The sequence below is a fragment of the Nicotiana tabacum genome, chromosome 16 (assembly GCF_000715075.1).
Source record: "Nicotiana tabacum cultivar K326 chromosome 16, ASM71507v2, whole genome shotgun sequence".
NCBI lineage: Eukaryota > Viridiplantae > Streptophyta > Magnoliopsida > Solanales > Solanaceae > Nicotiana > Nicotiana tabacum.
The window spans coordinates 169,946,256-169,962,350 of NC_134095.1; the positions used below are offsets into that span (position 1 = coordinate 169,946,256).

The 16,095-nt window shown below is 37.0% G+C and overlaps 2 protein-coding genes across 2 annotated transcripts; one reads left to right on the forward strand and one right to left on the reverse strand.

Annotated features, from left to right (window-relative positions):
• Nucleotides 1–60: 60 nt before the first annotated feature.
• LOC107800703 (U4/U6 small nuclear ribonucleoprotein PRP4-like protein) lies at nt 61–7,896 on the reverse strand. Its single transcript, XM_016623927.2, has 6 exons — nt 7,701–7,896; nt 2,965–3,869; nt 2,019–2,472; nt 1,715–1,912; nt 1,542–1,623; nt 61–570 (listed from the first exon to the last, which is right to left on the reverse strand). Exons 2-6 carry the CDS (start codon nt 3,864–3,866, stop codon nt 476–478), a joined length of 1,731 nt encoding a protein of 576 aa, XP_016479413.1. The 5' UTR covers nt 3,867–3,869; nt 7,701–7,896; the 3' UTR covers nt 61–475.
• A 3,146-nt stretch (nt 7,897–11,042) lies between these two features.
• LOC107800702 (putative inactive purple acid phosphatase 16) lies at nt 11,043–15,760 on the forward strand. Its single transcript, XM_016623926.2, has 5 exons — nt 11,043–11,302; nt 12,269–12,502; nt 13,476–13,746; nt 14,075–14,243; nt 15,306–15,760. The coding sequence occupies exons 1-5, from the start codon at nt 11,068–11,070 to the stop codon at nt 15,516–15,518; spliced, it is 1,122 nt and encodes a 373-aa protein (XP_016479412.1). The 5' UTR covers nt 11,043–11,067; the 3' UTR covers nt 15,519–15,760.
• Nucleotides 15,761–16,095: the final 335 nt, after the last annotated feature.

Genomic DNA, 16,095 nt, shown 5'->3' on the forward strand with positions numbered 1-16,095 from the left:
ATATTGTACGTCTATTTTTAGTTTAAGCGATTGGATGAATATATCATCCTATTGAACTCATTTGAAGAAATGCACTTAAAATCATAATTACACACTGCAGTTGCTTACAATGAACAAATGTATTAGCATAACCATGTACCTTCATCGGAGCTTCTAGAGATGACTTTGAACCCATCAACTTAAAGGTCCACTGTCATAGTGAAGCATTCCAGTCTATTGCTATGCACGAAAATAGACAGACAAAAACTCGAGATATTTGTTTTTGCTAGGAAACAGTAAAACTCATGTATAACTACTTGGAGTACAAGCTTGAACAGTAGAGGATGCCATTACTTCGTTAGTTGACGAAATTACAGGATGATCAAAGGGCCTTACACTTCAATTTTCTACGGAGATTCTATAAACTTAAGACTAATACACTCAAATTTCTTCCCGATGATCCGAAATGATACCTCAAACTTAGCAAGGTCAAAATCTAGTCGGTATCCATTTTCTCTTCCTTCTCAATGTTTTTGCCTGACCATAGCTTGATTGTTCGATCATGAGATACAGTGACAATGTGTTGCCCATCTGCACAAAATAGAAGAGAAATAGACAAATAAGCATATGCGAAACGTGAAACAAAGGTTTGAGATTGGAGAAATATCAGCATTTTCTTTGGCACAGGGTGAGGTAAGATGGGATAAGCCAAAGTCACGGATAATATTAGACTTTGCACCGACAGAATTACAAGCAACGAAATGCCAAATTTCTGCTCTCCATCCCCAAAAAAATGGTCATGATCATTTGCTATTGAGCCTTGACTCATTAGCTTCCTGAACAATGAAATTTATTAAGAGACCTACAAGCCTCATTTGGTGCCTCAAAAAGTTTCAAGTTGAGTGAAACAGGTTATTGATTAAAACTAAGAGAAGTATTGCAAAACAGAATTCCAAACAAACTTAAGGGACCAGCATTAAATAACTAAATTCCTACGAAGTCATAGCTGAAAGGCAGAGAAAGTAGCAAATGCTTCACATTCATTCAAATGACTGCTCGCGTACGAGGCATCGTCAAAACACCAGACTTATTCATATAATTTTCTGGGTCCTCCTTGGAAAAATTCGGAGGGGTAGGGATTCATGAATGTAAATCATGAGCGAGTACCGATGTGCCAAATTATAAGGTATGCTTAACATTGAAACATTAGTACAACGATAAAAGAAGATGAGGGACAAGATTTGGTCCAATAATCAGAGATCAGCCTTACTAATCAAGGGTGTGGTATGACATATAATTGCAATCGTGAGGCATGACATCCCACACAGAAAACAGAACTAACACCAATAGCTACAGAGTCTTGAAGTCCCAGGCAGATTATTATATCGCTGTGTGACTTAAAAAGCATATGAGACACACAATAATTCTATTGAGAGGAATTACGGGTTTAGTACCAATGAGGTAAAACATATTAGCTAAATCCATAAACTTCTTAAATTCCTCGAAGATACTGTTTCGCTCCTCGAAAAGGTAAGAATAGCTTGAACTTAAATGGAACTTACCTCCCGCTACATCCAATGACGTGACTTTTGCTTCATGACCAGATAGTGTCTTCACAGGTTTGAAATCCCTTGATGACCATACCTGAAATATAAGTTTAAGAATGAAGAATATAAAAACAAGCAATAAAATAAAATCCAAAAAGCAGCACAATCATAAAAAGACTAAGTTATACCTTAGCCGTCGTATCATAGGACGCTGTAACCAAAAAGTATCCCTCCTGAGGTTCAAATTTAACTTGAGAAATAAGATTGGAGTGAGCAGGAATTATGTACAAAGATTTTCTCTGCCTTAAGTCCCAAATACGGCATGTATTATCTTCACCACCACTTGCCAAATGATAACCATTGGGAGAAAAGCTGACACCCAGAACCTGGAACCAATAAATAAAATAAGTAACAGAATTCATTTTCTATGTCTTCTCATAATCCCTAAAGCATATGAGGAAAAAGAAGATTACATATCAAAGGAGGGCTCACCGGTTTTACATGACCTTCCAGAGCAAGAATACTTCGTCCACTCCTTAAATCCCACACTCGAACAAGTGCATCCAGCCCACATGATGCTACCAATGAACCATCATGGTGAAACGACAATCCATACACACTCCTACTGTGACCTTCTTGCAAAAGCAACTCTTCACCACTTTCTACATCCCATAATCTCCAAGTTTTGTCAAAGCTAGCTGTGCCCAAGTACTTCCCACAAGGATGGAAGGCAATCCGAGCTACACGGTCCAAATGTCCCTCAAATGTCCTGAGAAGAGACCCTTCCGAGTTCCATAACTTTGCAGTCTTATCAGCAGATGCAGTAGCTAAATAATTGCTTGTTGGAGAGAACACAACATCAGTAGCTCGTTCAGTGTGACCCTTTAGAGTGGAAAGCTTTTGCACTTGAGGCATACTCCATAACTTTGCAATTCCACTCAGAGAACTAAATACAGGAGGAAAGGAAGAAAAAGAAAAGGCGTCATGGTGCTGCTTGAATAAATCCAATACTCATAACCGCTAAAGACACTAATAAAAGAATGACAGCATTTTGCTAACAGGAACATAAAATCCCACTGTCCAGTTCATTTGGTAGGACATTGAATCAATCGAAGAACATCTAACCGTAAGATTTAATATGATAATCTCTGCAAAAAGTTAAAGTAGGAAATGCTAGTATGTTACACTAATATGAGTCCGTAAAGGTGAAAAAATAAGTTCCAAACAGAGCAGAATCAGAGAAACATTTACAAGTTTTAAGTGCATGAATCTATGCTGAAAACCTGCAGCTACCCAACAAATAACAGGTCATGTATCCTATCCCACCCCACCCGCGAAGCCCCCATCCCAAAATAAAAAAGAAAAGGACGAGGAAAAAGCACCCTCAATAGAAAAATTATGGTCAGGTAAAACAAGAGAGAGAAGTACAGAAGAATACCAGGTAGCAAGCATCTTTCCATCATGTGAAAGCGAGCATCCCCAAAGGGGTCGATCGTCTCCAATTTCACTGCAATCAAGGGCGAGGCTCCCTGCTTGCTTTAAAGCCCAATCAACCTCTGCATCCACATCTTCATCTGGATCGTTCCTTTTCCTCCTTGCACGGTGGAGACGTAATGCTGACTTAACTAAAGAATACTTTGCAATTTCTACCCTGGCATCTAAAAGTGCTTTTGATCCTTCAGTGTAGAAGGGGTACTGAATATCCTCCTCCTCTGCTGGTGCAGCAGAAGCTGCAGCTTCTTCATCCTCATGCGCTTTCATCAGCTTTTCCAGCTGTCCTTCTGCATCAAGCCTCGCCATAAGCATCCGCAGACGGTCCCTTCTTTCCATCTCCCTTTCGCCAAAGAGAGTTATAGGCTCACCAAGCCGCCGAAGGCGAGCTCGAACTGCCATATCATTTGTAGGAACAGCTAGCGCAGCTGCACGTCGCTTCATCAGAAGCTCCTGCATGGCTTTCTCCTGCCTCTCCCTTACTATTCTGCTCTCCTCAGATATCTCATATTCTTGGACTGAGCCCCCAGTACCACGATCAGATCCCATTTCTTCATCAGAATCTGAATCGCTCGCTTGCACTTCTCCATTCTGTGCTACTGGAGGCCTAAGGACAGGTGGACGAACAGGCAATGGAGCTAATGGGGGAGGAATGGGGGTAGGGACTGCAGGCGTTGGAGCAATTGCAGGCACAACTGCAGGAAGGATAACTGTTGGAGCAACCGGCGGAGTGACAGGTGGAACTGGTTGAAGGTTAATCGCTCCTATAGCATTAACCACAGTCGAATTATCACCAACTAGAGTCGAAGGTTCTGCAGTTGAAGCAGGAATTTCCTCCTCAGCATCCATACCCTGATCAAAAAGAAGTCCAAACAATGAACACATAAATTTAAGTAAACAGAATCATTCACCTCAGACATCAGTCAGCAATAATTATAAACCTACTTGCTGTCTGAGCAGTTTAAGAATTTATTTTGCTCAGATTATGCCCTATCTATATTTTTCCAGAGTATCTAGTTGGCCATTTCTCTTCGACTTATGCAATTCATCCCACAGACAAAATAAGGAATTGTCAACTCATCTCCCTCAAGTTTCAGCCTTGTTCTGTGAGTTTTGACAGATTTTTTTAAACTAATCAGCTAACTGAACAGTTGTGCAGCATAATAAAAGGAAAAATAATGCTCATTGTTCAGATCAACTGTATAAAGTGGATGGAACCTAAGTTGCTCCGACATGGCAGTTTAGCTGCCGCACCCGTGTCGACACGACACTAGTATGGGTGTGGGTATGGGATCCGTACCGGATCTGGTCAAACAATTTTGGATACTTTGACCACGATGGATTGAAAAATTCGAGACGAGATACAATTTGATTCCCGAAATCAGAACCAAAACTAGGGTAAATTTGAAGAAAACAGCATGCCTTCTCTAGGAAATCAATCATTTACTTATCTATACAACTTGAGAATAAAAAAAGAAATTCACATTTTATAGGCTATACTTAATTATTCCACAAAATTTCTCATAAAGAGATATTTTTCTATTTTTATTTTTGTAAATTATTTTTAGCCGGATCCCCGCACCCGTATCCCCGAATCTTAGAATTTACATCTCGAAGGATCCGACTTCTAGATCCGCACCGGTGTCGGACACCCGCTCCCGTGTCCAAGCAACTTAGGATGGAACAAGCTAAAAGTTGCACCAAAACAGTACATGACAAAGATTCATGGGGGGGGGGGGGGGAAGGAATGGGAGCAAGCAGTCTAATTTTCAAGATGAATCAAAACTGAGAAAAACACTTTACAAGGGATATTAGAGTGGCAAGTATGGGACAAGCGGGTTAAACGACAAACACCAGGGTCCTACTAAGATAAGCCAATATCCAAACCTTAAGTAAAAAAAAAATTTTGAACATGCTAATTTGCATCAATATTAAACTTAGTTCTCAATTACTACCAAGGCCCCTAATTAAGTACCCCAAAAAAAGAAGAGATAATAAGAACAAAGAAGCAAAAAAGAGATTTTGCCATTAAAAGTTCTCACTTAGAATCAACAACAGGGCTGTGATCCACCCGCAAACTGAATTTAGGCTAGGAGACTAGATACTTAAACTATTAAAATAATAAAACATTACTTATAATGCAGCATTCAAATACAAGCAAATAAGAAAAACAACAAACCATTATTAAACTACCAACTATTCCTCCCAAAAAAAGTACTTACTCAGAAAATTCACAGTAATAATTCATTCTCAAAAAAAAATCACAGTAAAATACAGGATAAATACAACAACAACAACAACAACAACAACAACCACCCAGTATAATCCCATAAGTGGGGTCTGGGGAGGGTAGGATGTACGCAGCTTTACCCCTACCCTGGAAGAGCAAAGAGATTGTTTCCGATAAAAATAATTGGGATAAGTATTGTTCATAAAATATTACAGTCTTAGTAATTATTATATTACCCAAAAAAAATGTGTAATAAACCAAATCTTAGCAAGCACACTGACAATAGACAACATAACAATAGATTCCAACTGACGCAATTTACTAGACAATATACAAAATCACGATAACAAGAGGGGAAATAAGCTGTAAAGGAAACTTCTTGTATGCTGATTTTATGCCCAATATTTGCCAATAAAATTTATTACCTTATCAAAAAAAAAAAAGATCTAAGGGAAATACACAATAGAGAAATAGAAAGGAGACGAGAGACAGAGAAGAACCGAGAAAGAGGAGGAAGAAGATAGAAAAAAGAGAGAGAAACTGTAAGGGAGGTGAGGGATTCTAGAGAGTTCACAATACAATAGCCTGCCCTTTTTTTCTACCCTACTGTTATTTAACTATTTTCTAACCCGAGTCCGACATGTAATTTGCCAATTTCCCATCCATGTCCTCCAATGGGCTATTTATGTTCGTAACAATACCCCTGTCCTCAACCAATAAAAAACACAATTACCCCCGGAAACTACACAAATACAAACATAGTAGCAGCATCAACAGCAATGTCCAAATTTTGCAACTCAGTAGACAATGAAAGCACCAATGTACTACAATTTTCAATTTTGAGAAATTCCATTTTCAGCATATGAGCAAAAACAAGGAAATAACCAAGCATCTGGGCCTCAAAACTATAAAAGAGATCCTACAATCAGAGTTAGCTTGGAGAAAGGGGGTTCAAATGTTCAATTGAACCCACTTGTCAAAAGATAGACTATGTAAATAAACAACAACAACAACCCAGTGAAATCCCACTAATGGGGTCTAGGGAGGGTAGTGTGTATGCAGACCTTACCCCTACCCCGAAGGAGTAGAGAGGCTGTTTGCGAAAGACCCTCAGCTCAAAAAGACAAAAAGACAAAAGAAGACAATATTAGTACCACCACAGAAATAATATGAAAGAAAATACATACATATATACATACATACATACATATATACATACATACATACATACATACATACATATAACATGAAATCAAGAAGAATGATACAAAGCAAAAGCAAAATAGTATCCCTACCAAACTAGTCTCCCAAAGTTATGGCATAAGACAAGACTCAACTACCTCCTAACCTACAACCCTAATACTCGACCTCCACATGTTCCTATCAAGTGCCATGTCCTCGGAAATCTGAAGCATCGCCATATCCTGCCTAATCACCTCCCCCAGTACTATACAAATAAAGTAAAAGAGAAATTATATGTACACTTTTGAATCCCATTGACAAGAACAACCCAATATAATCCCGCTAGTGGGGTCTGGGGAGGGTAGTGTGTACGCAGACCTTACCCCTACCAAAGGTAGAGAGGCTGTTTCCAAATAGACCCTCGACATCCTTCCCTCCAAGAACTCTCCACCTTTGCTCTTGGGGTGACTCGAACTCACAACTTCTCGGTTGGAAGTGGGGGTTGCTTACCATCAGAGCAACCCCTTTTGAATCCCATTGACGTAGATGAAAATTCTAGTGAAGTGGTAAAGGGCAATGTTGGATCTATAGTGTTAGCGACAAGTTCACGTAAATCCAATAGCTTTTGTTCATACCCCATATATGTATTAAGAAACCAATAAAATATTTGACTGTGTACCCAGTTATTACTGTATATTAACTTAAGGTTGTTGTAGGAACCAATAAACTTCAAATACTAGATGCCTTTGTTAAGAGAGGTCCAAATGTTGTTTTTAAGTCACAAGTTCAGACCTAAATTATGACATTCTAGTATTTTTCAAATCTCTTTATTTAAATTCGCAGCTCCGCCACTACCTATAATGACCCAAAAGTTTACTACTGGAGAAATTCCTCTTCTAAAACCCATGCTTCGGCATCAGGGACGAAGCTAGAATGCTGGTTACGAGCGCTTTAGTTTAAACTCTGTATTTATCTTAAAAAATCCATTGAATATATACAAATTATCAATTTAGAACCCCGTAACTTAAAAGAACTAGAATCTCGAACTCATAAGCTTCAAATCCTGGCATTGTTGCATATATGTAAATCTGTATGTAACCTCAAAAACTGTTTAAAATCAACAATAATCATATGCTAACGTTATTTCACCACAATAATCAGCAAAAAAACAAATAACTAGCAAAGCTGTGTGATTCACACTGGCTCGAATTAGCAATTAGTTTTTACAATGGAAGCTGATAAACAGAGAAAGTAAAAGGAGAGAAACTCACGGAGGTCGCCGGAAGATGCTGCCAGGTGTAGACAAGGAGAGGCGGATTTGCGGTGGCGGTCCGGCGGAGGAACAGCGGGGCAGCAGGGAGGGTTTATCAACTAGGAGAGAAAAAAATATGAGAAATATAATGCTGAAGCCTAAGAGCTTGTTTGGATGGTTGTTCCCATTGTTTATCCCAATGTTTGTTTCTATGTTTCGTTAAAATTGATTGTATTGTATTTTTAAATTTATTGTTTCGGAATAATAAAAAGTATCCTTTTTTGAAATAACGGATTTGGTGTATTGGGACTGTTTCCTATTTTTCTTTCTAATTATGCTCTAACTTATTACTCCACAATTCTATTTTACCCTTTACCTTTTTTTTTTATTAACTCCAAATCTCCAACCTATAACCTACTTTGGTTTTTTTCGGACTTCTGCCGCCAACGTTAAAGGTGTTTTAACGCCTTCTGTTTTACTTTTTCTCCTAATTTGCTTTTAACTCAATTCTAATTAGTTGTACTCTTTTGTTTTGCCTTCTTCTGTCTCACTCCTTTGTTCTGCTTTCTTAAGGTGTTTTGTCTTCTTCTATTTTATTTTTTAAAATTATTTTTATGCATAATTTTTGATAAATTTAATATTTAAACAATTGAGAGTATTTTAGTAAACTTATCAATTACAGTACAGTACGATACAGTCAAATCAAACAGCAAAATATTTTTTAACATAACAAAAAATACAATCTATCCAAACATTATATTTATACGATACGATACAATACAATACATTATAAAACGATAGGGTACAATGATCCAAACAGAGTATAAAAAAATATAACCGGAAAAAAATTATCCAGGATTAGGAATGAAATTATATTAATGTGAGGATTTTAGTAATATAGTGATTATTTTTTTTTTGTTGTTGAATATTTATTGTGATATGTTACCATTTTTTATATTACAATGTGTATAATCTCAACCTGTCCTAGTGTATTTTGCATAATTTATATATAAATTTTTTCATAATTTAATGTAGGTACTCCCTCCGGTCCAAAATAAGTGGTTTTTTGGCTTTTTTCTTGTGGTCCAAAATAAGTGATTTTTTCAGATTTCAAGAATTAATTAATTATTTTTTCCTATATTGTCTTTGGAGTAAATAGTGTTGGAATATGTGTTAGGAGTATTTATGTGAGATAATAAAGGTTAATATGGTCAATTCCATTACTAATTAATGCTAAAAGGTGGATTTCTTAATCTGTGTGAAAATATCCAAAAAATTACTTATTTTGGACCGGAGGAAGTATTACTTATCAGGTATTCCATTTCACTCTCAATTCTTGCATATTTATATATTAAGACTCACTTGTTTTCTGAGGTTTCAACCTATTTTTAAAGATCTCATTAATATTGTCGAGTCAGGGGTAGATGTAGAGTAGCGATGCCGGGTTCATCTGAACACATAACTTTTACGCGAAATATAAATTTATGAATAAAAAATTCATTAATATTGCAACAAATAGTAGGTCTGAACTCATAAATTTCAAAATATAATTGGCTTAATGCTAAGAGTCTTAAATGTTGAACCCACAAAATTTAAATTTTGAATCCGCGTTTGTCAACTGTTAATTATCTGCTTTTATTGTTAAATAGATATCTTGTTCCTTAATACATAATAAACTATACATTAATCCTTGTGGTGCCTTCATCACAAACTAGATAGTTTGAGACATCTTCTTGGAGAGATGTCCCTCAATCCCCCTTTTTGAAATAAAAAGAATATGTCTATTTCTTGGGAGAAATTCAAAAATAACCAGATTTATAAGTGGTCATTCAAAAATAGTCACAGTTTCAAAAGTCATCGAAATTTAGCCACTTTTTATATAAAGATAAATTTGAGCAAAACATTGTTCAAAATTCGGAAAATATTTCAGCATAATATATTGGAGTTTGGAGTTGGGATGTTCAAAACCGAACCGAAACCGAAGCTTAATGGTTTATTGGTATCGGGTTAACGGTTTAACGGATGGGGAACGGATTGAATTTTTTTTTATTAACAACTTATCGGTTTGGGGGTGGATTATTCAATTTTCTTAACGGATAATCCGTTACACACATATATATATATATATATATATATATATATATATATATATATATATATATATATATATATATATATATTTATATATATATATTAAATAATCAAAAACTCTTCTTCCACTTCCAGTACTCTATATCACTTTATTTGATTTTTAACACAAATCTTGTTAACGTGATTGGATACTGGGAAAGTTGTAAAATGTTACTGTTGTCCGCTCTTGAGTGTTTACTGTTTCCTTTTTTTGATTATGGCTTTTCAGTTTTCATCGAAGAAGAAATGCAGAAGGTGGCGCTAACAATGCAGAAGAAATGCAGAAGGTCAGCAAACAATTAATGCACGCAATATAGATTGAATTAGGCCGATAAATCGCTCGATAACCGTCCGATAAGAGCTAAACCGATACCAATCCGTTCAATATCTTATCGGGTGGCTAGCGGATTAATACATTTAAAAGCCGATAACCGATAAGCCAAGCCGTTAAGAGTAAATAACCGCCCAATCCATACGATAAACAGCCCTAGTTTAGAGTTCCAGTATAATATACAGGCGTTCCAGCAAAGTATACTGGAACTCCAGTATATTATAGTAGAGCCAACAAAGTATACCGATCCAGCATAATATGCTGGAAGTTCATACATAGGTGCACCGAACTCCAGTATATTATGTTGGACCGGTCTTTGTTGCAGTAAAATAGTGACTATTTTTCAATGACTTGGCAATTGTTGGCTATTTTTAAATGACCAGTCCGAAAACTGGCTAGCCCGTGCTATTTTAACCTATTTCTTTGACTCATTTGCATAAATAGACACTTTTAAGGCTAATATTGAAAACATGGCCGTAAATTGAATTTTATGCAACTTTAGCCATTTTTAAGGCTAATTAGCATATTCCTTTGTCGTTGAGCAATATGCTCATGCATGACTGCACGTGTCAAATGCAGACTGAAAACGGCACAAGAAACTACTCAAATAATATTCTTCTGTGCTTCAATGCAATTATGATCATAATTTAATTGAATATAGAATTTAAGAAAAAAAAATTAAAATTGGTAGTTTAAAGAAAGTTATAAATTATCCATTAGTCTATGAAATAAAATTAAATTAATTAATTTTAAGTATAGATTTAAAATTTGGGAGTGAATAAAGGAAAGTGTGTCACGTAATTTGAGACAGATAAACTAATAATTTAAATACAAACTAGTGAAAGGTAATTATTATATCATTCCACCTATAATTATATCTCTTGTAACAAACGGCTAATTATCAATTCCTTACACATTTTCGATTATGTCTCTTCCATTTCATATATCCATCGTCTTCTTAATCTTTCTGATTTTCCGATTAATCCTGACCGTCCATTCAGATAATACTACTCTACATGTACAGCCAGGTTCTTCATCGTTTAAGATTGTTCTTTTTGCTGACTTGCATTTTGGAGAGGACACGTGGACGGATTGGGGCCCACGTCAAGATGTGAACTCCATTAAAGTTATGTCTACTGTGCTTGATCAAGAACACCCAGGTTGATATTTAATCGCAATTTGTTTAAGTTTTGTGTTTAATACAGTTACTCCCTCAGTTTAGTTTTACGTGAAAACTTATTTGATTGAGCACGAAATTAATTGAGCACGAAATTTAAGAAAGAATGGCTGTCGTCCTAAATATGTTACTGTTACATTGCTGTAGCTGTAAAATCACGTCATTCAAGGTAAAATAAGAATATAGAAAAATGTGTCATGTTTTAGAGTAATCTAAAAGGAAAAAATGTCATATAAAATGGAACTGAGAGAGTATATTTGTGTGCAGACGCGGATTCAGGATTTTAAGAGGATGAGAGCACTTTTTGAAGAGGTGGATCTAGAATTTACATATGACGGGTTTAACTTTAATATTTTACCATGAACTCACTACACTTTTGAAATTATAGGTGGAAAATTATATTCTTTTTGAAATTTTAATAATTTTCACATATATATCTATACTCCGTCTCAAAACAAAACGGTCCTAAGCGGGATTTGAACAATCAATTTCACTTGTAGAGGTGCATCGAATAATAATTGCACCACAAGAGTCTTTGAGCATGGTTGCGCGCGCACACGCATATATATATAAGTAATTTTGAAAAAAAAATATAACATTGTTATATATGGTTTAGAGAGAGGAGCATGGGTTCACGTGAATCTATACCCCTTATACGTATCTGTTTGTGTGTGTGCGCGCACATGAGAGAGAGACTCAAGCTTTGGATTTTAATTGAAAATTATGTGAAATAATTAGCCGTGGAAACAACCTCTTGCATAAATGTAGGGTAAGACTGTGTACAATAGACCCTTGTGGTCCGGTCTTTCCCCGAACCCCGCGCATAGCGGAAGCTTAGTGCACCGGGTTGCTTTTTTTTCTTGAGAGCTTAAATTTGGAGTTAAAATGTTCTTCAATATTGATCAGCATGTTCTCTGAACTCTTGTCTAATTCAAGAATTTTGTGGCAGACTTTGTAGTTTATCTTGGCGATATCGTTACAGCCAACAATATACCAATAAAAAATGCAAGTTTATACTGGGATCAAGCGATCTCTCCAACCAGAGATAGGGGAATTCCATGGTCTAGCGTGTTCGGAAACCATGACGATATGTACTTTGAGTGGCCAATGGAGTGGTTTTCATCCACTGGAATTCCTCCTCTTCATTGTCGAGTGAACGTTTCCCGCCCTCCTGAATCTGAAGGTACGACAATGAACTTACGTTGCATAAAAAGAGATTTATAGTTAATACTTCCTTTGTTAAGATTTCAGTTGATTTCTATTTTGTAAATAGAATGTATCTTCTAAAAGTTGCTTTTCTCCTACGTTTACTCTGACTTGGCAAAAGTAGATAGAGATGCAAGAGGATAAAATCCTTACTTTGTTTATGAAATGACCTTTTTATCGCTCAAAGGGTCAGTTCACAATATTATGTTTCTCTTCTAGAGGCAGGTTTGAAGGAAGTCACGGGTTCAAACCGTGGAAACAACCTTTTGCAGAAATGCAAGGTAAGACTGCGTACAATAGACCCTTGTGGTCCGGCTCTTCCCCGGACCTCGCGCATAGCGGGAGCTTAGTGCACTGGGCTGCCCTTTTTTCTTGTAGAGGCAGGTTTCAGACAAAGAGAACTTATGGATGAGGGATTATCGGATACTAGTTGAAGAAGTGGTCTTGCAGACTGAAACCTTTGTAAAATAAGCTGATATTTTTTTTTGATGCATTGATAAAACTTGAATAACAGTTGTCTTGTGCAAGGCTATATAGTGCATGAACTTGATTCTTGACGTGCACGTTTTCTCCTTCCCCTTAAGAATGATGGACCAAGTGGATTTTGATCGAAAGAAATGCTAATGCTTCTAGCAGGTAGGATTATTAGTAGGCGAATGCTTGAGCTTCAGGGGTACAAAGTGTTTGGAACTGATATTGAATAAACAGGAGATGAGCACATTTTCCTACTCAAAATTTGGTCCTAAATCCGACTGTTTCTTAAACTGTCGTCTTAGATTCCAGTGATGATCGGATGTTATTGTGCATAACCTTGAACCTTGACAGTCACATTTTCTCATCCCCCTTGCTAATTGACCAGGTGGATTTGATTGAAAGAAACGGTAATTCTTCTTGCTGGTAAGATTTGATTTTGAAGAAAATTGCTCAATCCAGGAAAGTTTCTGTGCCAGGTGTTTGCAGCTTCAAGGGCACAACGCGTTCGGAGCTGATGATGAATGAACTAGAGATGAACAAATTATCTTACTCAAAATTCGGTCCTAAAGATTTGTGGCCAAGTATTTCCAACTATGTCCTTAAGCTTTCATCTGCAAATAACCCTGAATCAGTCATAGCATACATGTATTTCTTAGATTCTGGCGGTGGTTCATACCCTGAGGTTATATCAAGTGCCCAAGCGGAATGGTTCAATCGCACATCTCAAGAGATCAATCCTAACTCAAGGTAATCAAATTTCGAGTATTAACCTCTACATTTTGTGTTTAAATTTTCCACTCCACAAGTGTAAGCTATGCACATTGAACTGAATTAGAGTTCAGTAATAATCCAATCCATTTTATGGCCGCAAAAAAGATGATGTTAAGTATTTAATAATTTCTACGCTCTTTTGGACGTTATCTATAGAAGTAGAAACAAAGGCAGTAGAAAGCACGCGGAGTGGGCAGCGATTTGCTCTTTTTGTTTATACTTTCAATGCTATAAATTAAAAGAATGTCTTATATGATACTTTCCTCATTTTGTGTGAAATTAAACGTAAAGGGATATTGAACAGGGTGCCTGAGATAATATTTTGGCATATACCAAGCCAAGCTTATAAGGAGGTTGCTCCAAGGTCTGATGCACATGGGAATTGTATTGGCTCGCTGTTTATGGAGGAAGTCGCTGCTCAAGAAGCTGAAATGGGAATGATGCAGCTTCTTGAAGGAAGGTCTTCTGTGAAGGTAAAGGACTGCAGACCTCAGTTTTCCATCTTCTGCATTTTAATTCTTTGCACCCGAACTCTCTTGGGGTAAGGTCTGCGTACACACTATCCTCCTCAGACCCCACCGAGTTTGTTATTGTTGTTGTTGCACCCGAACTCTATCTCTTCTTTACCTGGTGAAGGACTTTGGGCATCTACACATACCTGCTGACTCAACAGTGCTGAGTAATCCTGAATAATCAAGACGGGGCTTATAATTTGGATAAATTAGATGCGTAGAGTCAGGATTAAGCTTTAGTCATATTAGTATGGTTACTTTTGATCCAATGTCTTTTAAGATTTCGTCATATCAGAGATTATAAATCAGTAGAAAAAGAAAAAAACTTCTAGCATTTTTTTATTTTTGGTTTTTATAATATTGGACTGAAATGAGTTTGAATGGAACGACACTGACACTGAGGATTCATATAGACGATCTGAACTTGCTTAGGATTGAGGCGTAGTTGTTGTAGAGTAAAACTCAAAAGCTCTCAGCTTGCTGAATAGTGCATGGAAAAGATTCTTTACAAAGATTGCAGTTTCTTAAAAGCACAGATGAGTGTATTCCATTGTTAACACTAATTACTCCCGGTGAGTCTTGTAAAAAAGATATCAATAAATGAACAAAAATGATTTTGTTGCACTAATGTTCACCTTTGTTGGCATTTTCATTAAAAAAGGTATCCTGGTGCACTAAGCTCCCGCTATGCGGGTCCGAGGAAGGGCCGGACCACAAGGGTCTATCGTAAACAACCTTACCTTGCATTTCTGTAAGAGGCCGTTTCCACGGCTCGAACCCCTGGCCTCCTGATCACATGGTAGCAACTTTACCAGTTACGCCAAGGCTTCCCTTCTTGTATCAAAGCTACATATTTTACTTATTCATTGCCTCTGTTTGAGATGAAACTTTTGGCTAGAAAGATGTTTACAGCAAAGTACTCCCAGAGTTATTGCTGTCAAGAAATAACAAGAATAATGTTGCAGTAGTTCTGTTTCTGTCACTAAAAATTAGACGTCTTAGTGATTTTCCGGATGGTGGCAGGCTGTGTTTGTAGGTCATAACCATGGATTGGACTGGTGTTGCCCCTACAAGAAGCTGTGGCTGTGCTACGCTCGCCACTCGGGTTATGGAGGGTATGGAAACTGGCCAAGAGGAGCTAGGATTTTGGAGATAACACAGCAACCATTTTCTTTAAAGTCATGGATTCGAATGCAAGATGGTCATGTGCACAGTGAAGTCCTCTTGAATTCTTGATATTTGTAAGACTACGTACAATAGACTCTTGTGGTCCGTCCCTTTCCCAGATCTCGCGCATAGCGGAGCTTAGCGTACCGCGCTGTCCTTTTTTTTATCTTACAAGATCACATATCAAGTACTAGGTTATGTACAAGAAAAGAAGGATGTGAGGAGCTGCATTCATGTCATATGATTGCTATTAGTTAGAGCAACATGACATTGTAATTTGCCTTACAGGTATGATATGAAATGAAGTGAATTCCATTATTTGTATTCAACTTTGTCAGCAAGTTTGATGAGTTATTTTTGTATGAATAGAGTTGATTCCATTATCTGCTTTTTACATTGCCCTAATCAAGTTTGATAAGGGTCTGGTTACGTGTAGTAGCGAAGCTAGAAATTTTTACGCGGTAATTCAAACAAATAATACAGGGGTGTGATGTAGACAACCTAACCTAATGCAAACATTAGTGGTTGCTTCCATGGTTCGAACTCGTGACCTATAGGTCATACTGAGACAACCTTTACCGTTACTCGGAGACTCTCCTTCAATTCAAACAAATAATAGATAATGATATATGATCATGCCCAACTA

Excerpts from the sequence above, each read along its gene's own strand:
- LOC107800702 (XM_016623926.2), top strand. The coding sequence starts at position 11,068 with ATGTCTCTTCCATTTCATATATCCATCGTCTTCTTAATCTTTCTGATT. Across the intron at positions 11,303-12,268 it reads GCTTGATCAAGAACACCCAG|ACTTTGTAGTTTATCTTGGC; the intron begins GTTGATATTTAA and ends ATTTTGTGGCAG. Across the intron at positions 12,503-13,475 it reads CCGCCCTCCTGAATCTGAAG|GTGTTTGCAGCTTCAAGGGC; the intron begins GTACGACAATGA and ends TTTCTGTGCCAG.
- LOC107800703 (XM_016623927.2), bottom strand. The coding sequence starts at position 3,866 with ATGGATGCTGAGGAGGAAATTCCTGCTTCAACTGCAGAACCTTCGACT. Across the intron at positions 1,624-1,714 it reads CCTATGATACGACGGCTAAG|GTATGGTCATCAAGGGATTT; the intron begins GTATAACTTAGT and ends CTTATATTTCAG. Across the intron at positions 571-1,541 it reads GTCATTGGATGTAGCGGGAG|ATGGGCAACACATTGTCACT; the intron begins GTAAGTTCCATT and ends TATTTTGTGCAG.